The sequence below is a fragment of the Pholis gunnellus genome, assembly GCF_910591455.1.
Source record: "Pholis gunnellus genome assembly, chromosome: 2".
Taxonomy (NCBI): Eukaryota; Metazoa; Chordata; class Actinopteri; order Perciformes; family Pholidae; genus Pholis; species Pholis gunnellus.
The window spans coordinates 12,025,393-12,048,405 of record NC_136536.1 but is presented as its reverse complement, the minus strand read 5'-3'; the positions used below and the strand labels follow the sequence as shown (position 1 = coordinate 12,048,405).

The 23,013-nt window shown below is 43.1% G+C and overlaps 2 protein-coding genes across 3 annotated transcripts; both read left to right on the top strand.

Annotated features, from left to right (window-relative positions):
- The first annotated feature begins 974 nt into the window (after positions 1 to 974).
- Positions 975 to 15,566, top strand: uba1 (ubiquitin-like modifier activating enzyme 1). 2 transcript variants are annotated; one of them, XM_079169866.1, is made up of 26 exons: positions 975 to 1,153; positions 4,366 to 4,482; positions 4,566 to 4,624; positions 4,744 to 4,912; positions 5,944 to 6,078; positions 6,173 to 6,279; positions 6,378 to 6,468; positions 6,597 to 6,729; positions 6,820 to 6,917; positions 7,144 to 7,290; positions 7,491 to 7,667; positions 8,195 to 8,302; positions 8,402 to 8,482; positions 10,080 to 10,232; positions 10,799 to 10,964; positions 11,089 to 11,285; positions 11,635 to 11,699; positions 12,084 to 12,279; positions 12,494 to 12,568; positions 12,677 to 12,866; positions 13,025 to 13,110; positions 13,221 to 13,313; positions 14,453 to 14,644; positions 15,021 to 15,122; positions 15,215 to 15,315; positions 15,404 to 15,566. In XM_079169866.1, exons 2-26 carry the CDS (start codon positions 4,366 to 4,368, stop codon positions 15,537 to 15,539), a joined length of 3,174 nt encoding a protein of 1,057 aa, XP_079025992.1. In that variant the 5' UTR covers positions 975 to 1,153; the 3' UTR covers positions 15,540 to 15,566. The 2 variants fall into 2 exon arrangements, with proteins under 2 accessions (XP_079025992.1, XP_079025991.1); XM_079169865.1 differs by lacking the exon at positions 975 to 1,153 and adding an exon at positions 2,595 to 2,796.
- Positions 15,567 to 17,082: 1,516 nt separating this feature from the next.
- arhgef3l (Rho guanine nucleotide exchange factor (GEF) 3, like) lies at positions 17,083 to 22,801 on the top strand. Its single transcript, XM_079167305.1, has 13 exons — positions 17,083 to 17,291; positions 17,652 to 17,700; positions 17,804 to 17,848; positions 18,418 to 18,471; positions 18,617 to 18,724; positions 18,810 to 18,968; positions 19,320 to 19,382; positions 19,503 to 19,599; positions 19,893 to 19,969; positions 20,251 to 20,508; positions 21,125 to 21,295; positions 21,669 to 21,861; positions 22,284 to 22,801. Exons 1-13 carry the CDS (start codon positions 17,254 to 17,256, stop codon positions 22,529 to 22,531), a joined length of 1,560 nt encoding a protein of 519 aa, XP_079023431.1. The 5' UTR covers positions 17,083 to 17,253; the 3' UTR covers positions 22,532 to 22,801.
- The last annotated feature ends 212 nt before the right edge of the window (positions 22,802 to 23,013 follow it).

Below are 23,013 nucleotides of genomic sequence, written 5' to 3'. Positions count from 1 at the left end.
ACAGCTACGGGAGCAATTAAGCCCTCCCATTGGCTGCTGGACATAGGGATTTGTTTAACTGTATACTGTATTTTAAACTTGAACTGTCGCTCAAAGTCTTGTGAGTTGCTCCACACCTGTTGAAGAGTTGAGAAAGATTTTAAGACACAAGATATTGTGTAAAGGCTTTGCAATAACACAAACACACACACATGAACATTTCAAAGTTCTCCAAATGTTTTGCCCAAAAAGTTTTGTTTTCATTTTTATCCAGTTTTGTCGACACATTCATTTGGTAGGCCTACTGTCAATTGGACTGGTACTGTCTATCTTTGCTCCTTTTTATCATGTAAAAAAATATTTTCGACGTTCATTCTGCTTTTGGATCAATGTAATACCAAGTTATGTGCTTTTCTCCTGAACAAGTCTAGACTTCCACTATTCTGTCCCTATGTAAACTGTGCTCTGTTTGCAAGTCTTTCAATAAAAGTAAAAAAAAACAACTGGATCTTGTCTTTTTTCATTGGTTAAAAGCTGTTGGACCTGAGATGTTAACACTTTAAAGCGGGTTTCTCCTAATAATGTATAATATAAGGGTAAATACAACTACATTTTGTATGTGCTAGCGCTGAAAGAACCGTTATCTAATGATTTCACACAGCGGCATTACATTTTTACGCCACGACTACAAGTCCCATCTGGCTCTGCGTGGATTTCGGATTAGTCTATACTCGCAGAAGCACGGGGGTGAACAAAATATTGGTTTCACAGTTATCATGCGATCACACAATTTAGTAGTGTATAATTCAATACACTTTGCCTTCTGTGTGAAGTGGTTAAACATTCAAGAAGAATACTAACAAATACTTCCGATAAATCAATTATAATCACTTTTCGTTGAACCCTCTGGACGGGGATGATGGTTGTGACTGTAACGTGCACATGTTGCTGCTTTGCTTTGCTTTCAACTGAAATAGGGTGAGGGGAAACGGTTCTGGAACAGCCGGTCAGGCAACCGTCCAGCGGAAAAACTCACACAGAGCCCGCCACCCTGACACACTTTTCAGTTTGCAATCAGCAGCAGTGTTGAATTGTCACATTGTTTTTTTAGGTTTCTTGCTTAAACACAAGGCGATTTTAATACTACAGATCAGGCCGAGTAATATCGGATGTGGTAAGTTCTGCACACTTGTATAAGCTCTCGTCTTGGTAGTGTTAGCCTCAGCTAGTTGGCTAACATTAGCTAGTTAGCTAACATAGCGGCACAAGTAGGAAAAAGTCGTTGGGTGGCTAGATAGCTCGAAAGCTAGCTGCACACAAGCTAACAACTACGCAGTCGTTTCATCTGCGTTATTGGTAGTCATTAATGTTAGTTGCTGTCGGCTATCTGAACCTTTTCGGCTAACCGAAGCTAAGAAGCCACTGGCACGTAACCGTTAACTCTAAATTGGAATTTGCACATTTCACGTGTAGGAGAGTGCTGTTTTAAGTAATGCTCTGTGATGAATACCGTTAACGGTAACGGTGGTTGGGAAGCTAGTTGGCTACAAACATTAACTTGGATGGACGCGATGGTCAAAGGAAGACACTCGCTAACTTGCATCACGGAACGTTTGCTTGAACCTAGCATTTCATCCCGATAGATGTGTTTTTGGTGAACGTGTCAACTATCGATGATAACGTTACCACAGTAACGTAATATTGGCTTGTATCTCCTATTGGCTTGCCAAGTTGAGAAGTCTGTTAACGTGTCATTAATAATATCAATACGTGTCGGCTCCGATAGAATACTGGTAATCAGTGTTTTGTTTTTTCATTTCGCAGCAAAGCGATGAGAATGGGGATCCCCTCGACATGTGTACCCGAGAATATGCGGCCCACTCTTTCCCTGGGCCTTTGTCATATGCCAGGCACCCCCTCCCCCAATACTCCTCCTTTGCAAGGAATGCTCACCCCTAACCTCAGTGTGACTGAGGGCCTAGACGCTCAGCATCACTCTAACTAGCAAGTAGCCTAGTGTTGTACCTGTCTGTTATCATTGGGGCACCATCAGACTTAACTGGTGATGTGTTTTTGCTGGACCCAGGGAAAGTAAAATGTCTTGAAAACACAATACACGAATTGGCGTTGCAGTGAGAATACGTCCAACTTGGGTAAACCCTAAGATGTTAGTCTAGGGGTGATGCATTGTGTCACGTCTGTAAGTTTTGTGTTGCAGTCTGGTTCTACAACGAGATTTCATTCAGCACCGATAAGATGGATCTTTACGTTGGAAAATGTGTTTGGATCTCTGCGCTCGTGCACTTGCGTCAGACATGCTCTGTGCGTTTTTTAGAATAATTATAACACAAATAATAGCACGATGTTTCTTACACGGTAATTCTTGTGGTCCTGCAGTTCATTGTACAGTAATATACATGGCATGCATCTTCTGGTTGCGAGGGCGGGTGTAAAGCGCGTTGGCTTATGTTTAGCAGCCAATGAGCGGAGCTTCTGGCCGAGCAGCGTGCTCACATCACCCCTTTCCTGCTGAATATTTCAGCCCATGCGTCACAGCTTCTCCGCCCCTTTCTCCCCATCTGCCATTTTGGTTTTGTTCCCGTCTGCAGTCGCAAAGCCAGCAACGCATATACATAGAAGAGACTCTCAGCACAACGACATAGTGACTCGACATTATAGCGCAGACCAGCCTAATACCGCATCGCGTTTCTTTTCTTTGTACCAATCGTCGAATTTACATTCATCGATACTACTGACATCTAGATACTGCGGGAGAGGAGCGGGTTCGCATCGGGTAGGAACCGAGAAGGATTATTGGTAAGAAAGGAGAAATCAGTGGTGCACGAGTGTAATGGCTAACGTTAGTCTTTCAATCGCAATTTTTTTTTTTTCCACATTGAGTGATAAAGTTTGATGTTGTATTTTGTTTAGGCATTGAAACATTAAACCATTTAAAAAAGGAGCTTTGCTAGCTAGCTGTCAAAATAACCCCGTTGCTGTCTTTTGCGAGCAGGTTGAACACAGCTAACGTTAGGTTTGCTAGCTTGTAAAGTTGTGTTCCGCACTGGGGGAGATGCAGGCCTAGGCCGAGCTGGTAATGTTAATGGGCAGACTAGCAGGGTGGTGTTTTTTCGCTTCTTAAGTTATTAATGTCCCGACTCTTTCCACTTAGCCAATCACTTAACATTAACCGATTAGTGGGCACGCAACCTAACGTACTTAATCAGTTTCCGCTTGGTCTCGTTCACTAATATTTGACGCAATCTTATCCTAAACGTTAGACGATGGAAATGGTTCGTAAACGGCGTTGTAATATTTTTTTTTATTTTGTGTAAATGACTAGAGCAACCGCACTAACGTCAACGCGTTGCTGTATCATTGTCTGTACCTTCATTTTCGTTTCTGACAAACGGCGAACAGCTCCCGTTTCAGTAAAATGTGACTTTACATAATTCTAGCCGGTTGCAACGTTATTGTTTAAGACTTATTCCAACTCCCTCTATCAGTTGTAGGAAGGTTTATAAACGGTTAACTTTGACTTTTTAGGACGCAAGTTGAGCTGCATTGGATGCGGAAATTGTAGGTGATCGTGTTCTCCGTGCAGTGGGAATGTGTACGAGACGCTGCGGCCTGTTTCACTTCCCGAAGTGACTGGATTTGACCGGATTATTTCGCTGATCACAATGTTACGTTACCGTGATCTGATTTTTTTAAAAGATCATATTTGCTAACGTCCCGTTATATCTGCCAGCCGAAGATAGTTTCAACGTCTTTCTGCGGTCCTTGTGTCCACACCTGCAGGCCACCATGAGGTGTTGTTCTCTTTACCGCAGTGAAGTTTTAATGATTCAGCTGTTTTTGTTTGAAACGATGTTTGCGGCCCTTAAATACCGGTACAATGAACAATAGCACTAAACAGCCAAGCCCGTCTCTGAGCATGACACGTGATAATGCTGCTATTCATTGCTCTTCCCAGGCTCTGTTCGTTTTCTAGCAGATTTGTGTTTGGCCTGCAGCCAGCCCAGCTGCTCCCTGGACTAGAAATCCTCTCTTCAACATTATGGGGATTAGATAGCATTTAGCTAGGATATTCGTATTAATCGAAATGTAGCATTTAGCTAGGATACTGTTAATAATGGAAACGTGGCACTAAGTCATGTTTTTCACTTATTTACAAATTAATTTGAAATTATTTTTCATGACATAAACACATGGGCACTGGTTGCCCCTGACTGCTTAAATTATTTAATCATCGTCATCGGGGTAGCCATATTATCCGTTATCCATGAATTGGTATAAACTTGTAAAGGGTGAACGTTTAGTGAAGATATGGGGCAGCTTGTTGTGCCCGATGAGCCAGTCTTAACAGGGTGTGTTACTGCACAGATGTCCAGCTCGCCGCTGTCCAAGAAGCGTCGCTTGTCAGGAACAGAGACGAAGACGGGATCCCACTGCTCCTCCTCTAACTCTGTCAGAACTGATCTGTCCCACACACCTGCCAACGTAAGCACTAAAGCATACACTGCACAACTTTGGTCAAACCTGTTACATGAACTAATTGCAACCCCTCATTGTGGTTTCCCCAGGGCATGGCTAAGAATGGCAATGATGCTGAGATCGATGAAGGCCTGTACTCCAGACAACTGTAAGTCTTGTGAATTTTTCTCCTGATGAAGGAAAACGGACACATTTTGATTATTTATTTTTGGGCTGAATGTTAAACAATGCATAGTTGTTCTAATGGTACGTTCTCTCTTTCTGTAGTTATGTGTTGGGCCATGAAGCTATGAAGCGAATGCAGAACTCCAATGTCCTTATCTCTGGTATGAGAGGTCTTGGAGTGGAGATTGCAAAGAACGTCATCCTGGGAGGAGTTAAAAGTGTCACTGTGCACGACCAAGGAGTGGCAGAATGGAGAGACCTCTCCTCTCAGGTGTGTGGAGGCATGCACATGTATTCCAATTTTTTTCCATTGTGCAATGTTTTTTTTCTTCTACTCAGTCAGGCAGACAATGGTTCACTCAGCCATTTCCTCTTTATTGTAAATGCATCTGGTGTGCTATTGTGTTTGAGCCTGATTCCAAAGTGCAGTGTGACTCTTCATCTGTTATGAGTCAGTTGTTGTATAGTATTGTTGCCATCCAAAAAGGCAGCCACCCCCACCCTTGCTAACCATGGGCTGACCCAGATTTATCAGTGGGTGGCCTCTCTCTCTCTGGGTCATAATCATAGAAGAGCTAAAGCCTGTTTTAGGGCATCATTACAGCAGACAGATTGTTTAGGTCTGCCAGCCTGTGACTCTGAATTCTGATGTGTCTATTTAGGGCCAGACAGATACATGTGTGAATAGACTGCTCAGGTGTTCAATCAGGAGGCTCAGCCAAGATTTGTGACCTTACAGAAGTGTATGATTGCATCTATGATCACCCAGTCTTAGTCTAACCTTGTGCTCTTAAATATTTTTATTCCAGCCACTTGCATTTGCCCTAGTTTCCTTTCTTATTTAAGCTAAATTGAGTAATCTATGTATATTTCTATATATGTCGCTTATTTGACGTGCCATTCATATTTAATAGGAAAGCTGGGGACATTTTTTTTTTTGTAGCTGCATCACATTTTCCTAACTATTTTTAAATTCCTGCACAGACTATATTAAAACACAAAATAAATCATTGTGTAGATTAAGACGTGACAGAAACGCAGTTTAAACTACTGAGACCAAGTGGAGTGACTAAATGACATCTGTGATTTTTTTTTTTTTTCCAATTTCTCATCTTAACTGAAAGAGAAAGATCAGATGGAAAAGATTTAGCATATTTTTTTTGTATTTTGATATTTCAAGTGTGAATCGAGAACCCTTCTTTGTGTAAACATGTCTGTTTTCCTTTATTACCACATCTGGCACATAAGCTTGATTGACGCAGTATCGGTTGTTCCCTGACATTTCATATATTTTGTGGTCAGTTTTACCTTCGGGAGGAGGACCTGGGAAAGAACAGAGCCGAGGTGAGTCAGCACCGTCTGGCTGAGCTCAACAACTACGTTCCTGTGACCGCCTACACCGAAACACTCACTGAAGACTTCATGACCAAGTTCCAGGTATAATTTAGGTAGAAACTAGTGCCCCACTCAGTTCAGCAGTCTGAAAGGAAAGAAAAGTTGGTGTTTATATGTGTCTCTTGTTGTGACCTAGGTGGTAGTGCTGACCAACTCCACTCTGGAAGAGCAGCACCAATTGGGAGAAATCTGCCACAACAAAGGAGTCAAGCTGATTGTCGCAGACACGCGTGGTCTGTTTGGGTAAGAGTCTGACCCCTCTTGTTAGGTTTACCTTTCACATAGAATGTATACCCGTCTGTCAGTGTCTAATTTTTACCTTCACTTGTTGTATTTTGTAGCCAGCTATTCTGTGACTTTGGTGTGGACATGGTAGTGTATGACACCAATGGAGAACAGCCATTGACTGCCATGATTTCCATGATAACCAAGGTTAGTCCTTACGTCTGACTAAGAAACATTCTTCTTCTTCCAACCACTTGCTGCCGTTAGGAATGAGGACAAGCTTCAAGACAGATTTTATTTTGAAATCATCCGTTGTTCACTTTTGGTTTCTCCAGGACAATCCAGGGGTTGTGACATGTCTTGATGAGACTCGTCATGGCTTTGAGAGCGGAGACTATGTCACCTTCACCGAGGTTCAGGGTATGACCGAGCTCAATGGCTGCCAGCCAGTGGAAATTAAAGTTCTGGGTAAGACCTGTTTCTATTTAAGAAAAAGACAAGTTTTGGCTAGTGTGTTTTATAACGGTTTAAAATAGACATGATATCTTCTCTGTCCAGGTCCCTACACCTTCGCCATCTGTGAAACAGCTGGTTTTACAGATTATATCAGAGGAGGAATTGTCTCCCAGGTCAAGATGCCCAAGAAGATCTCTTTTGTAAGTGGCTGCCATTTCCACACGTTATGTCACGTTGCCATGTAAAATGTTTAAGAAGGTAACATTATAGACCTTTGAAGTGTGACATGTCCCCCCCCATTATTGCCACTGGTCAGCAAAACAGCATCTAATCTCATCACAATACTGATGATACAACATTATGCTGTCACCAGTGGAATATTTGAATGAGTCCAACCTCACTATCTTGCTTGTCTTTCACGTGCAGAAATCCATCTCTTCCTCCATCGCTGAGCCAGAGTTCTTGCTCACAGACTTTGCCAAGTTCGAGCGTCCAGGACAGCTGCATGTGGGCTTCCAGGCTATCCATGCCTTCCAGAAGAAACACAACCACCTTCCTGCACCTTGGAGCCGGGTAAATCATAATCATTTTCATATTCTAAATACCACCAGTGCTATTTGATCAATGTTTTGATAATGGTCAAACTCGATAGAGAAACTAAAATCATTGTAGGATTACTTATGAATAATTGTGCAAAACATTTACACTCAAATCAGTATTTATTGAGTTTTCTTAAGTATTTTGTAACATGCTGAGCTGTGTGTGTGTTCCAGGCCGACGGTGATGAGCTGTTGGCGCTGGCCAAAGAGGTGAACTCTGCCCAGACGGGGTCAGCTAAAGTGGAGCAGTTGGATGATGCTCTTATCAAAAAGCTGTCGTTTGTTGCTGCTGGTGACTTGGCCCCTATCAATGCCTTCATTGGCGGTCTGGCTGCACAGGAAGTGTTGAAGGTCAGTGTTGCACCGTGTGCAAATTGAGGTAGTTGCAGTCCTACAGTATCTGCTGTAGTCCTGTTTTTGTTTTCAAATCATGTTTTCAGTCCTTTTTTGGTATACTGCCATGTAAGGTAAGTAAATGGGTTGTCATTGTAGATTGCTGTTTCTGATTAGACATGTTTGGACATGTACTGCACTAACTTGTTTAAAACGATTCAATGTTCTGAAGACCAGGATGTACACGCACTGAACAGCACATCATGACATGTTTGTGCAGAATATACTTTATTTTCTTCAATTCTATAGTTGTACAATATAGGCTTCAAATTACAATCATATTTTTGATCATTTATAATATTTTTACTACACGTATTTTACAAAGCATGAATAAACACTACCCTATTAGGTTCTGATGCTCGACCCTCTTTACACTTTCATTCATCCCCTCTTCATGGGTTTGGCAGGACCTGTGCTAAGGCATGTTTTTTTTTTTGTCATAAATGCTTCTTTACATTTTTCTCATGTGCTAATTGTTCTCTTAGGCATGCACTGGAAAGTTTTTGCCAATAATGCAGTGGCTGTACTTTGATGCCCTGGAGTGCCTGGCTGAAGAGGAAGGAGTCGAGCTCACAGAGGAAGAGTGCGCCCCAGTAGGTGTTCACAGCACATCACACACCTTTACCGAGGACAGAGGCACATGATGGTGGAACGTGGCGTTAAACCCATTTTTCTGTCTCTTTTTCTCCCAGAGGAACTGTCGATACGATGGGCAGGTTGCCGTGTTTGGCACCAAGCTGCAGGAATTGCTGGCCAAACAGCGCTACTTCCTGGTGAGTCAGCCAATGGAAAACTTTCCAACACAACTCCTCTGTTGTCCTGTTGCTAAGGGAGCTTTAAAATGATAAATCTGATGATAATCTAATATCTCGTGCATCTAAATCTGCATCGCTCGCTGGACCACAGTGGCTGTAACCTCTCGGTAACAGCCCTAGACAGCAGAGACTCATCTTTCAACTCACTTAGACAAAATGTGTCATTAGTCCACGAGTGCTGTTTTTACTCTTTGTGTGGACAGTGCACACCCGTGTCTGCGCTGAGTGTCTCTTTTCCTCGTCCTTCTGTATTTGCGAGTGTAGCCGTACCTCAAAGACACATTTTCAAGTAGTGGTGTAACGAACCATTGTTGATCTGTACGGATCCCCCCCTCGCAGTTCGCCACACAGTTGAACTGCAGATTCAATTACACAATTTAACGGTAACATCCCAATGTGAAATAAAGTTTTACTGGTGATCGCTTACCGCCAATGTTAAGTAAAATATGCAATCAGGACATCAGCATTCATGCTTTTCTAGTCGCCGATCTCTGATGATGATTTGTAAACAACCAATCCGTGTTAGTAACTATGGCAGCACCGCTAATGGCCAATGTAAGTAGGTTCCGCTCAGTAATATTATGATGCGTTCAGGCTCTGGTCAGTGAAAATGAGTATTTGGCAAAGGTAAATTATAACGTTATCATGATGTGTTCACATGTGATCTCGTATAATGTAGTTCTGGGTGAAAAAAAATCAGTAGTTTGAAGAACAACATTTAGATATTAGAGAGGGAATTATGACACTAGCTCTAAGCAGCAAGAAATATAGTCTAGTTTATTTCCTTGTCATTTGAATTGGGTTTTTTATGAAGAAAGAAAACACTATAGAAGTAAAAGGCTAATATTTAGAATTTTTGGTGGTTTACACTGACTTCAGAGTTGATGAAATAATTCTTGGGACAGTGGCAAAAATATGTCCTGGAGCTTTGTAGACCAGCTGCTATAATCAAACAACAAATTGATTTGGATCTGCCAATATGGATCATCAATGACTGGCAATTAGTATCAGCAGCAAAGTAACATGAACAGGGATCTCTGAAAGTTATAATTTCTCCCCTTTTTGTTTTGTGCTGAGTTTTATGATCCGTTGCACCATTGTTTTTAAGCACACTCTTCCCCCTTGACAGCAGAGTCTTGAGGCTGCCATCTCTAGACATTACGCCTCTTTGGTAGTTTCCCGGTTGCTAGCCCGCAGCCTTCGGAGGCTTCAGTTCAGACCTTTAGGCCCGGGCCGTCATGGGCTACGTTCCGACACAACAAAAGTCCTAAAGTATTCAGAGATGTAATAATACACTATTGATTTTGTCATTTTGGGGGTTTTGACAAACTTTTGTAATGACAAGCCGTATTGTTTAACGGGCGCACTTCTCTTACTTTGCCATATTTAAATATTTTTGACCTGGTGTTCCGCAAGCATGCTCTGTCTTTATAGTTTAAGACTTGTATTTCTCTACTGAGCAATTTAAATGGATGTCGTTTGATAAATGGTGTCTTCCAATGTCGCATACAGTGCCACTTAGCTTTACTCACTGAGAGGCGTTTCTTCATTCCAGGTTGGAGCTGGGGCCATCGGCTGTGAGCTGATGAAAAACTTTGCCATGATTGGACTGGCAGCCGGGGATGGCGAGGTCATTGTGACCGACATGGACACCATAGAGAAGTCCAACCTCAACAGACAGTTCCTCTTCAGACCCTCCGACGTTACGGTCAGTATCCTCTTTACTGGACCCTGTCTGATGGTAGATATAGAGTATATAGCTCACATTAGTTGGCCTTTTATCGATTTTAATTTCATATTTCCGAGCAGTGCTGAGTTCACTTGCTACAACTGCTGTTGATGGACGATGTCATGATACAACATTAATTCCAGGAAACGGAAAGCCTGCGGTCGTAATAGCTCATTATCGTTGTATTAGCGTCTTGGTTATTTCAAGTGGTGCTAAATGAAATGCAGTGACCTTCCACATTGTTCTGTTTATTCAACGATGACATTATGTTACAAGGAAATTGTGATTTGAGGAACCCATAACCGCTAGACGCGTGCCGTAGGCCGCAGTTCTTGTTTTAACGTCCTTATTGATGGTACCTTCATAAAGGACTTCAACTCATGCACAGAAATGACAGTTTAAGAGTATTTTTGTGTGCCACAAATCAGTAAACCAAGTGTCCACTGTACTGGTTTTACGCTGGTCAGTGGCGATACTGATGTTTGTATGTCATCAGAAAGTGTAATTGTTGACTATTTCTATCATTTGTATGTATGCGGTAACAGAAAATGAAGAGTGACACAGCAGCTGCTGCAGTGAAGCAGATGAACCCCTCCATCAGGATCACGGGTCATCAGAACAGGGTGGGCCCCGACACAGAGAGGGTCTATGACGACGACTTCTTTGAAAGCCTTGATGGCGTGACTAATGCACTGGACAACGTCGACGCACGTAAGAGACACAGAAGTTTAAACTATGTCAAATCTTTTAAACATTCTTTTAGAAAATCTAATTTATGATCTTGACTCTTTAAAGCATACGTCCCACTCTTTTATTGTCTGTGCCCGTTGTACAGGTATGTACATGGATCGGAGGTGTGTGTACTACCGTAAGCCCTTACTGGAGTCTGGTACTCTGGGTACCAAAGGCAACGTCCAGGTTGTGATCCCCTTCCTCACAGAGTCGTACAGCTCCAGCCAAGACCCACCTGAGAAGTCCATCCCCATCTGTACCCTCAAGAACTTCCCGAATGCCATTGAACACACACTGCAGGTCAGTAGGTGTACAGACAATATGTGGAGCATAAAATAATGTAATGTGTATAGATTTATACACATGTATAGACCTTATTCACTGTTAAAGTTAAAAAGCAAAAGCAGCATGTTTTAACGTCTGTCACTAGCGTGGCGTAGAAGTGATGCTACGCTATGATTGTCCAGTCTGCGTTCGGGGGGGCAGAGACCGAGCAAACTGTCCGTAGTGACACAATATGATTAAATGGAGTAATTCATTTTATTGCCCAGCCCTAGATAATGTCAACTCAATCTGAAACTGTTTTTAGTTTAACACGTACTGTACTTCTGATTCAGTGCATTGAGTGTGTGATTGATCTTTTGTTCAGTGGGCCCGCGATGAGTTTGAGGGACTATTCAAACAGCCACCAGAGAACGCCATGCAGTACTTGTCGTGAGTTGCCTTCCTTGTCATACCAAAGTGATTATGTGATATCGTTGTAGTTACTTGTATGACATCATGAAAGTTGTTCAGATTGGCAAAATGACTTCTCTTTGCATTACTAGTTGGAGCTGGTGATGATGTCATGCGTTAGTGGAATTTCATGGTGATCTCTTCAGTACTTGTAAAAGCTTGCTTCATGTCTGCTCTCAATCAAAGAAGCTGTTGCTTTTTTTGTACTACAGACTATATTTAAACCTCGATTTTAAAAAAACCTAAATCCCATGCTTAAAATGTTTCCTAAACTGACCCTGCTGGGTGAACGGCAAACAAAAAGCGACGTCTCTTCAAGTGTTTGTAAGCAGCTTATGATGTTTATGTTCACTATCCTTACAGAGATCCTAAATTCATGGAGCGTACTCTGAAGCTCCCCGGAGCTCAGCCTGTGGAGGTGCTGGAGGCTGTTTACAAGAGTCTTGTCACAGACTGCCCCCACAGCTGGGCTGACTGTGTAGCCTGGGCACGCAACCACTGGCAGTGCCAATACAGCAACAACATCCGCCAGCTACTGCACAACTTCCCCCCAGAGCAGGTACATATGAGCTCACTGCATGATGAAAATCAGTTGACTTGGGATGCTTGCCTCTATTTATGGCAATCTAATAAAGGCATACAATTACATTCTTATAAGTAATGAGTATTTCTATGGAGCAATCATGAAATATTCATTCCCAACCCCAGCTTTATTTTAAGGTTTTGCAATTTTAATGATTCTTTTGATGATGAATTTATTATGTCTTTTTAAGCTAACCAGCTCTGGTGCCCCCTTCTGGTCTGGCCCAAAAAGGTGTCCTCACGGTTTAGATTTCAGCACTAGCAATGTAAGTATGGGTCAATTGTGTTTCTTCCGTACTCTTACTCGACCATTGTCTGCTCGAAGCTTTGTCTATCCAATCACAAAATACGAACCGAGGTGCTCTCTTTTGTAGGAGCTGCACATGGACTATGTAGTGGCCGGAGCAAACCTGTTTGCCCAGACCTACGGCCTGAAAGGCAGCACTGACCGTGCAGGTGTGGTGAAGATCTTGCAGGAGGTGAAAGTGCCCCCCTTCAGCCCTCGTTCAGGGGTTAAAATCCACGTCTCTGACCAGGAGCTGCAGAATAGCAATTCCTCTGTTGGTAAGATGCGTAAATCTGTGTATGCACAACAAAGCATTTACAGCCATACATATTCTGCTAAAACATTTTTTATTGTTGGTAATGGCTTACAAATTGAAGTCGGGGTTCACTACAGATGCTGTGAGACACATGTACTGAACTGATCTCTTTTTATATAGATGACTGCAGACTGGAGGAGCTGAAGGTCCAGATACCTTCCCCTGAGTCTTCCAACTTCAAACTGTGCGCCATTGACTTTGAGAAGGTACGGTCTTTCTTCCTATATCTACATTTCTCTGTAATCACCGCAACTGTGGCGTTAGTCCTCAGTGCAACCTCAACCTGCGCTAATTGTAGTCCTGTTTTTGTTAACAGGATGATGACGCCAACTTCCACATGGACTTCATTGTAGCGTCATCCAACCTGAGAGCAGAGAACTACGACATTCCCCCCACAGACAGGCACAAGGTGGGTGCACACATTTTTATGGCCGTAACATTTTACTGATGTTATTTTTAATAACATTTTTATGTAGATAAGTGTGATTATGTCATTTTTTGCAGAAGATAGTTGCTGTTTCTAATAAGGCTTGTGAGCCAATAGTAATATTGACTTTGGTATCATGTGGCATCTCTGTGTTTTCGGTGATCAAGCTGCCAGTTAGTGTGAAAAACGATAGTTTTATGGTAGCGTTAACAGGAGGCTGCCTCTGTGACTCCTGGCCTCACTGACACTGCTCTCTATCAGACTGCACAATACGTGAATATAGCCATATCCCAAGAATACCACACATTCGGTGACATGAATCTTTAAACATCGCCGCACAGTGACCAAAATCTGTAACAAATATATAGTTACATGTTACAAAATGACTTATTACTCTTATTAAAGATACGACACTCGACATGTCTGTCGAGTGTCTGGCTGTATAAAATATACAGGTTGTGTAACAAACTTGTCCAGTAATGAGCCGTCATTCTGTTTATCTCATTAAGTAATTCAACAGAACATGAGGTGACATTTTTACTAGTTCCCAGAATCACAACATAGCTGTACTATAAGTAAAGATACTCATACATGCATCCTTGACAGAACTGGCAAATGGTTGTTGTGAAGTGAATGCAACAGATCGGGGGAGGGAGAGTGCGACATCTAGTGGCTGAATGTTATCGATGGCGCCTCTATCGTTCCCTTGTTGAGGCAGCCCTCAGCTGCTCATCTAATGACTAAATATTGTTATTAGATGTCTTGAGCTCCGATGATGATCCAGCCATGCTAATACCGATACACCAGGCAGATGAAGTTTGTCTGCCTGGGTGTAAGTGAGTGTAACTCAGCTTCTCATGCTGATGTTATCAGTGTGTGCTGAGGAGAGATATAAATGTTCTTATACCCTGCTCCTAATGTCTTTGAGCAAAGAGCAGCAATAACTGGCAACCCTCAGTTGCCCCAACAAGGCTACGGCTGTTATCAGTGGTGACCGCCGCCTTGAGGGCGGTGCAGTGTGACGATTAGCTAGCCAGTGAATTTGGAATTTAGCACCTTTCTTAACTCAAACAATAATGAACTCTGTTGTCCTTCTTTTTTTATGCTTGTTCTCATCACAGAGCAAGCTGATTGCTGGCAAGATCATTCCTGCCATCGCCACTACCACGTCCGCAGTGGTGGGTCTGGTGTGCCTGGAGCTCATCAAGATTGTCCAAGGACACAAGAAGCTGGAATCCTTCAAGAATGGCTTCATGAACCTGGCCCTGCCTTTCTTTGCCTTCTCTGAGCCCATCGCTGCTCCCACACACAAGGTGGGCAGCTGCTTGTGTGTCACTGTCTGAGCTGCTTAGATGTCTATGTGAGGATGATGTTTCATGTGTCCACACTGAGGAAAATATTTTCCCTTTTTAATACTCAAGATGTTCAGCTCTGAAACGCTACCTAAATGTTGTCATGAGACGTCTTGAGCTCCGATGATGATCCAGCCATGCTAATACCGATACACCAGGCAGATGAAGTTTGTCTGCCTGGGTGTAAGTGAGTGTAACTCAGCTTCTCATGCTGATGTTATCAGTGTGTGCTGAGGAGAAATATAAATGTTCTTATACCCTGCTCCTAATGTTTTAGCAATAACTGGGTGCTGTTTGTGAGGTGGCATCAATGCTAATATTTGTATTGTTTTTGCAGTACTATGAAATTGATTGGACGTTGTGGGATCGCTTCGAGGTCACCGGGTTGCAGCCCAATGGGGAGGAGATGACACTCCGACAGTTCCTGGACTACTTTAAAGTACGTTCTCATCAACTCCTCTACACTTAAACCCCCGCCTGGTTTCTGGCGCACAATTAACCAAACTCTGTTGTTTTTCTGCTCTTTCTCAGAATGAGCATAAGTTGGAGATCACCATGCTTTCTCAGGGAGTGTCCATGCTCTATTCCTTCTTCATGCCTGCTGCCAAACTCAAAGAGAGACTGGACTTGCCGTGAGTACATTTTCTAGATGCCCCTTTTCAAAAATCAAATGTTAATGTTTCATTCATTGACCTAAGTGTATTCTTCTGTGTGCTGCAGGATGACTGAGATCGTCACCAAGGTGTCCAAAAAGAAGCTGGGCAAGCATGTGAAAGCCTTGGTGTTTGAGCTGTGCTGTAACGACCTGACAGACGAAGACGTGGAGGTGCCCTATGTCAGATACACCATCCGCTGAGCTCCACGCTGAACCCGCCCACAGGAGGGAGACTGGGGGGGGGGGTGGGCATTCTAAGTGAGGAGTTGAGGTGGGGATCGGGGGTGGGTGGGTTTATCCAGTTCGGCTCTGTTGGATCAATCAGTTTTGTTTTTTTAGGCCTCTGGTTTGATTAAGCCTGTGCCTGAGTGTACATAGCCCCAGGAAACGGATTTAAGGATACTTGTATGTGTGTTAGGGAACCAGTTGCTTGGCTGTGGGAACGGGTGTCGTTGGAGGACGGGAGCATGTATACAGGACCTCTTGATGTTCCTCAGAAGCAGAAGCTCTCTGCTCAGTTTAATTCTAAGCCTTAGTGTTCTCTTGGTACTCCTAAACCCAGCTAGTGTCCCTCTGAAACATCCTCAACTCTATACTAGCCTTCAGCTCTAAAGGAGGGATCTTTTAATCCAGCCAACTGTCTCCCCTCCACTCTACTTGCTCTCTTCCCTCCCCCTACCCGTCTAGTAGACCCGGTCCCACATTACTGTTTTTCTTTTTCAAACATGCACCTCCCTTAAATAAAAGACGTTCAGCTATGAATCCCAAAAATAGTGACATGTATTGAGATTCCATTTTGACCCCAGGCCATATCGCTGCCCCTAATTATGCCCGAGACCCTAAATTTGAAACTGTACAAGCACCTCAAGACCCGGCCAAACCTGAGTCAACAGCCTCTCCTGACTGGAAAATAGCCCGAGTATCTCACGTCGGCAGAATAGGAACCCTTGTCGGTTTGAGGCGCCCCTACACCCACCTCATCTAGCACTCTGGCTTTGGAGGGGCTCTTGCACATGACATCATTTTTCTCATTATTCTCTTTATATTTCATGTATTTTGTTTATTATTATTATTATTATTTTTTGGTGGGGGGGGGGGAAGGCTGACAAAGTTTTGGCACACACCTTGTAGATCATAAACGGTCTTCTTTCTACTTTGTTAACTCCAAATGACGTAAAAGTGTAAGAGCAAGGCAAAAAGATGAATCTTGAAATGGGAGCACTTAGTGTGATAGTGAATAAACATGTAAAAACACAGCTGGATTTGTGTGGTTATTAACTTTTTTGTACAGTGGTTTTGGTCAACATGCATTAATGTCTCTTGTTGTGCATCACTTGTGGTGTTTTTCCTGTGTGACTTGCTTCCGGCTCTTTCATAAGAAGTTTCATTATCAAACGTATCCGGGAAGCACAGCCTGCATCTGAAACGCCTACTCGTGACCTTGCAATGAAAAGGCCTCTTCAGATTGTAAGCAATGATCTGTCCAAAAATGATTTTGCAAATGTATCTATACTTGATTATGCTGATTCAAAAGACCACTTTATTTATGTTTACTGTTTTAAATCTATTTTCACTTTCTTCTTGTGTCTGAGAATATTAGTTTAGGGTCCTTTTTTTTTAAGTTGCAAAGTGGTGGTAAAAATCTATTAGTTTGAACAAGTTAATTTTTTAAACCTCCTCTGAGAGAGGAGCGGATACATGAATATGTGCAACCCTAAAGGATGTGGTCGGGTGTGTGAGATGAGGAAGAAAGTGAGGAGGAAGGAGTGCGCTGAACTCTGACGAGCTCCCTGCAAACAACTCGCTGTATGTTACGGAAACCGAAGAGACCGGCTGTGAATGTGGATTATTTACACCCTTCTCAGTTTGAGAACCTGTAATGTTTCTGTGACGATGCATTGAAGACAAAAGAAAGATGGAAGTACAAGAGACTGGTAAAACAAGGACTTCCTGGTATGATACCTTTTTACATTCACCGTTATGTTTCTACCTTGTGCTACAAACTGCGTATTCATACTGTGATCAGACTGGGGCAGGGATTAACATACTACAGGATCATGTGAGTGGTACTTAAAGTTGGTATATATCGGGTGTCATAGTAGCAAAGCTTAACACTTTGATATTACCGTTTAGTACTCAAAGTCTTAACCTTTCTATCAATAATGTACTTTTGTATAACTTTAGGACAAATCTGCTGAATTAGACCAGTAGGAACATGCTACTAGGATCCATCCAGCTGCTTTGGATGTTTGTGATTTATAACTAGTAATATAACAGAACTGTGTTCATGGCTGCTTTTATTATTTTTTTAAGCACCTCAGTGTTAGGAGAGACACTTTCCATCCCCTGTGACCATGCCGGGGTAAGTCTCTTCATTGACCTTGTTTTTTTTTTATTGCGTGGAGGGCTCTTGTAAAAAGAAGAAAAAAAGAAACTCAATCTCATTTACATTTTTACTTTTTTAGAAGAAGAGAAAACAAGACCCTGAACCTGTGGTGAGGATCGTAGAGGTGAGTGAAATCTGACATGCACCATCTTGTGTTCCACTGCCTCCTCACGTCTGTTTTCTCTCGAACTAGCGGAAGTTAGTCAACCTTACCTTTGTGACCACAATGCTGAGTGCAGCGTTAACAAGAGATGTGAACGTTGTGTTCAGCTGTGCAGCCACAGAAGCTCCCTGAATGCACACATCTCTTAAATGTGCATATATGACATCTTGTCACATTTAATTTAATTTTCTACTTTTCAAGCTTACCTCCTTTGCATTCATCTTTATCATGTGTGTCATAAACCTATAAACGGATACATTTTTACTGCAGGTATTTTTAATACAGCTCACTCTGATTCTGCGCTGAACATACAGCTGATGTGGTTAGTTTGGCAAAAAGCAGGCAGACATCTTGTATTTTTACTACAGCAGCAAAGTTTAAACCTCCTTCCTCTTTGAAAGAGTCACACAGGAAACGAGAGATCTGCACCATGCAACATCTCTCGACATGGCTCTTTCCTGAACTCTCTCGTGTCTTTCTCAAGCTCACCTAATGCTTCTTCTGTCGTGTGACCTGTTATGTTTTATCAGGACGACGAGGAAGATGAGGGTGAGATGACGTCCGACCACATGAGGGATTCGGAGGTGAGTTGTTCCTCTTTTGCAGGTGCCAGATGTGTGTTCAGTTGTTTTAAATCTTTCAATGTACAGCCCGTAATAGTTTCATGAATGACCCACCCTGATAAGCTTGGGAACCATTTTCTTCAAAAAGTTTGTCATTTCATTTTAGGAGCCCAGTAACAAAAGGGTCAAACCTGTGGTCAAGTCCAACAGCGTAACAGGTGTCATAACCCCGGTGAAGACCCCTGCTCTGAAACGCATTGGACAGTCTATTTCGGTAACGATGCACCAACGCACTCACGCACCTGTTGTTTTACTAAATGAATAGCCAGTGACTTTCAACTGCTCTGCTCTTCACACAGCGGTCTATCAGTTTTCGCACGGAGGCTCGACCTTTGCCCCCGGCTCCCCTGCGCTCTCGCGCAAAGGCCTCGTCGTATCCACGCCGGCGCAACAGCCAGTGCTGGAGTGACACCGTGGAGAGTCATGACCTCACTGCGAAGGAGATCAAACGACAAGAGGTGCGAGGGGCCGCTTGCCGAAGTGTAGTTCAGCTGCAGAGACTTAACCTTCAGATTTTTGTAATATAATGCAATAGTTTTTAGGGGGTTTGTGGGTCAAGCTATGGGTCTGTGGTTGCAGTGTGGGCGGGGTGACTAATGCCTTCTCATTATATCTGAGAAGCTGCTCTACACTACACGGGCATTATGAAAGAGGATGTGAGCTGGCACTCAAGCCTCAACTTCCTTTATTGAACAATCAGCTGTGAGAGTGCACGCTGTCCTTCTGTGTTTTCCACATCTATGCAACCGTGTGTTTGCATGTGTGCGTCGCCTGTGTTTGCATCCACATGTTGGTGTTCGTTTCCGCAGGTGATCTATGAGCTGACTCAGGGTGAGAGACAACTCATTGAAGACCTCAGTCTGGTCAAGAAGGTACTTGTCCGCTCAAAAGAATTCTGCTGATTTAAGTTTCTCACACATTCATACGCCTCTTTTGGTACTGCTTTTATTCTTTCCTCACCTTTGCCTGCTGGTCTCTCTGTGTGCTACCAGGTCTACTATGAGCCCATGCTGAAGTTGGACATCATGACAGAGAGTGAGCTCGGACAGATCTTTGGTACACTGGACTCGCTCATTCCTCTCCATCAAGGTAAACGGCCTCTCTGCTTCGCACACTCCCATTATCAACCTTCTCGTGTCATAATCATGGGTAAGGCAGGTAGGGCTGAGTGAAAAAACGAATATGTGTATTATCATTGGATGACTTTCAACGTTTCACACTGTAAATTCAAATGTAATACCGTCGTATCAAAGGTTTTGCTCTACATATATGATGGGTTGAATCAGTTCTTCTGTCTCTGATCTGTAGTCACACTGGTGTTCATCAGGCAAACAGCAATAACAATTCAACAGTTTAAGTGTTCTGTCTTTATTTCATACCAGATCTTCTGAGTCGTCTTGAGCGGCTGAAGGGATCAGGGAAGACGATCGGACAGGTCGGGCCTACTCTGATGAACTGGGTGAGTATTCCCATGGAAACCAAGGCTAGAGAGAGAGAGAGAGAGAGAGAGAGAGAGAGAGAGAGAGAGAGAGAGAGAGAGAGAGAGAGAGAGAGAGAGAGAGAGAGAGAGAGAGAAGAGGAGAAAAGAGCACAAACCACATTCACTCTCTATTGTTCCTGTATTTACTCTATTATGTTCCTCTCTCAACCAGAGTCATAGAGTTCAGTCTGTGTGCATCCCTGCTTTTAACTGACTTCACATTTTTCACATCATTGCTCCTCCCGTCCTTCTCGCTGCAGTTCCCTTGCCTGGAGGCCTATGTTACGTACTGCTGTAACCAGGTGGGGGCTAAAGCCCTGCTTGACCTGAAAAAGCATGAGAAAAGAGTGGAGCACTTCCTGCGTCTGTGTCAGGAGTCCTCGTTCAGCAGGAAACTGGACCTGTGGAACTTCCTGGATCTCCCTCGAAGCCGTTTGGTGAAATACTCCCTGCTGTTGAAAGAGATACAGAAGTGCACGCCTCCAGAGCACCCGGATGAGGACACGCTGCCTGATGCTGTGAGTTGGTGTCTTACACGTTCATGCTATTCTAAAAGGCTCTGGATGAGCGCCACAATGGCAGTTTATACAAGATGTGTGCTGCTTTAGATAGACCCGAGTTGCCTGTTAAATTTGCTCATATAATGTTTCATATACACTGTGTACAATACACAGTAAAACCCATGAATACCAAATAAATGTTGGACATTTCGTCCTGATAGGTTTTATAAGTTTATTCCCATAATTCTTAAATTCATCAGACTGCAAGTGTTTGAATTCCAAACACTTGTTTCCTTTTTAAATCTAAAAAACGTTGCACATTGGCGCCTCCAAATGGTAGCAAGAGAAAATTGTTTTATGAAACATGAACTTCAGTAGCCAGTGATCATGTGGCTGGTATGTATTCTACCAATAAAGACTTGAGGCATAATAAATAAAAGTTATGTTCAGGAGGCAGTTTTGCATTTCATATGAAACGGCGTGCTATCATAGTAAACGTACTACATATTTGAATTGTTTTGCTTAAATATATAGTGTGAGGTTGTCAGTTCTGAGGAGATGGCTCACGTTCTTCATCATCAAAATCACACATGAAATACATTCATTTTGTGTAAGACTACTTTGTTCTGTTCAGTTGGAGCTGGTCCAGAGCATCGTGGCGGAGGTGAACAAGAAGACTGGCGAGGCGGAGTGTCAGTTCTACAGACGGGGCCTTGCATATCTCGAAGAGAGCCAGAGACTACAAGAGATCCAGCTGTCCCGCTTCCTGTACTGCCACGGAGAGCTCAAGAACAACAAAGGCCAGGTAGCGGCTCTCTGTTGTTAGGTTTAACTACTCTAAAGATCCTTAGATTGATCTTTGGTTGTCGATTTGTTTGTATCTTAACTGAAAAGGTCAAAGCCTCAAAGAAGGGATGGATCCATACTTACAGACCTTTGTTCCTCTCTGCCCTCTCCTCTGATTTTGATTTTTAGGCCTTTTTTTTAAATGAGCCCTGTATTACCCTCTACTTTGAAATGGCACTTTGTATCATCTTCTTGTATTGTAACCCTGCCAAAGATTGTACCGTAATATTTGAACAATAGATAATTTTTTACTTAAACTTTCTTAATGCCTGTGTGCGTGTGTTTGTCTGTCTCTCTCTCGCTCTCCCCCCCCCCCCTCCCCCCTCTGTCAGCGGATGCATGTATTCCTGTTTGAGCTGGCCTTGGTGCTGACTCGGCCTGGGGAGGACAGAGGGGGAGGTCAGGTGTTCCACGTGTACAGACAGCCTCTTCCCAACGACTTGATAAATCTGGAGGAGATCCCAGATGGGGAGGCTGCTGGAGGGGGCACCTTCAGGGGAGCCTTCACTGGAGGAAATGATAAAGGTAACATATACATACGACAAATATAATGTATTTTCAATCACGGATCATTCTATTGATATTGATCGCATCAAATGGTTTTACATTTGGAAGCTTTAACCAGCAAATAGTTGGTGTATTTGATGAATGACTTAAACAATTATCTAATTTGCTAAATTGTTGACAATTAATATTCTGTCCATTAAATGATCAATCGTTGCAGCACCACAGTAATGTATTCATACTTCATCTATGCATGCTTTAATTCAGGTTTATTTATACCTTTTGTTGCATGCAGGTGAAGGGTTAAAGGGGGTTAAATGTAGGCTACAACTAAGTCCTCAGATTGAGAGAAAGCAATACCCCTCCACCCCATTAGTTGAAGTGAAACCTACTACCTTGCTTCCACTCAATTCCCTTCCTCCTCTTTGTCATTCCTTCCCCAGTGAAAAACTGTTTCCGTGTGAGCAGCAGAGGGCGCTCCAAAGCTCACCCTTACTGCCTGCAGGCCAACGACTCCTTCAGCAAGCAGCAGTGGATCACCTGTCTGCGCCAAGCGATTGTCCGGTCGCGAGATAGGACCGCTCAGGCCAGCCAGTCGCAGCTCTCCCTTCACCCTGATCCCGCCCTGTATCACATAGCTGATCTCAGCCTCAGCTCGGACACAGAAATGGCAGACCATACCTGTCGCTGACTGTGTCAGACTGATGATCGGGAGGCATGGGAAGTGAGCTGCACAATGACATCGGAGAGAATAAAATATTGACTGTGAAAGATGATTGTGCCTTAGACACCGAATTTCCCACATGGGTTTTGTCTGTTCATGCATTTGCTAATGGTTTCTGTGCTTGTGGTGACGTTTGATGTACAGCTGGACAGTATGGACAGTATTACTGAATGTGAATTTACAGTGTAATTCTTTTTTTGTTTTTGTTTTTTTTAAATAAACTGACATTTAGAAGTTCTTTAGGTACTCATTGCAAATACACAAAAGTCTAAGTATAGCCAACAAGATCTAAAAGAAAAGATTAGTCATGATTATCCTCCCTCCCTCTTCCCCCTTTCGCTCGCTCTCCCTCTCGCCCTCTCTCCCCCTCTGACACTGGTGATAGGGCAGGGGAGAGAGGTAGACTTTCAGTGCTAGCCTACAGACACACAGTGAAACAGTAGACGTCC

Coding starts and splice junctions, on each gene's coding strand:
- arhgef3l (XM_079167305.1), top strand. CDS start 17,254: ATGGAAGTACAAGAGACTGGTAAAACAAGGACTTCCTG. Junction 17,849..18,417: donor CTGTGGTGAGGATCGTAGAG/GTGAGTGAAATC, acceptor ATGTTTTATCAG/GACGACGAGGAAGATGAGGG. Junction 18,969..19,319: donor AGGAGATCAAACGACAAGAG/GTGCGAGGGGCC, acceptor TCGTTTCCGCAG/GTGATCTATGAGCTGACTCA.
- uba1 (XM_079169866.1), top strand. CDS start 4,366: ATGTCCAGCTCGCCGCTGTCCAAGAAGCGTCGCTTGTCAGGAACAGAG. Junction 12,569..12,676: donor TAGATTTCAGCACTAGCAAT/GTAAGTATGGGT, acceptor TCTCTTTTGTAG/GAGCTGCACATGGACTATGT. Junction 14,645..15,020: donor TCGCTGCTCCCACACACAAG/GTGGGCAGCTGC, acceptor TTGTTTTTGCAG/TACTATGAAATTGATTGGAC.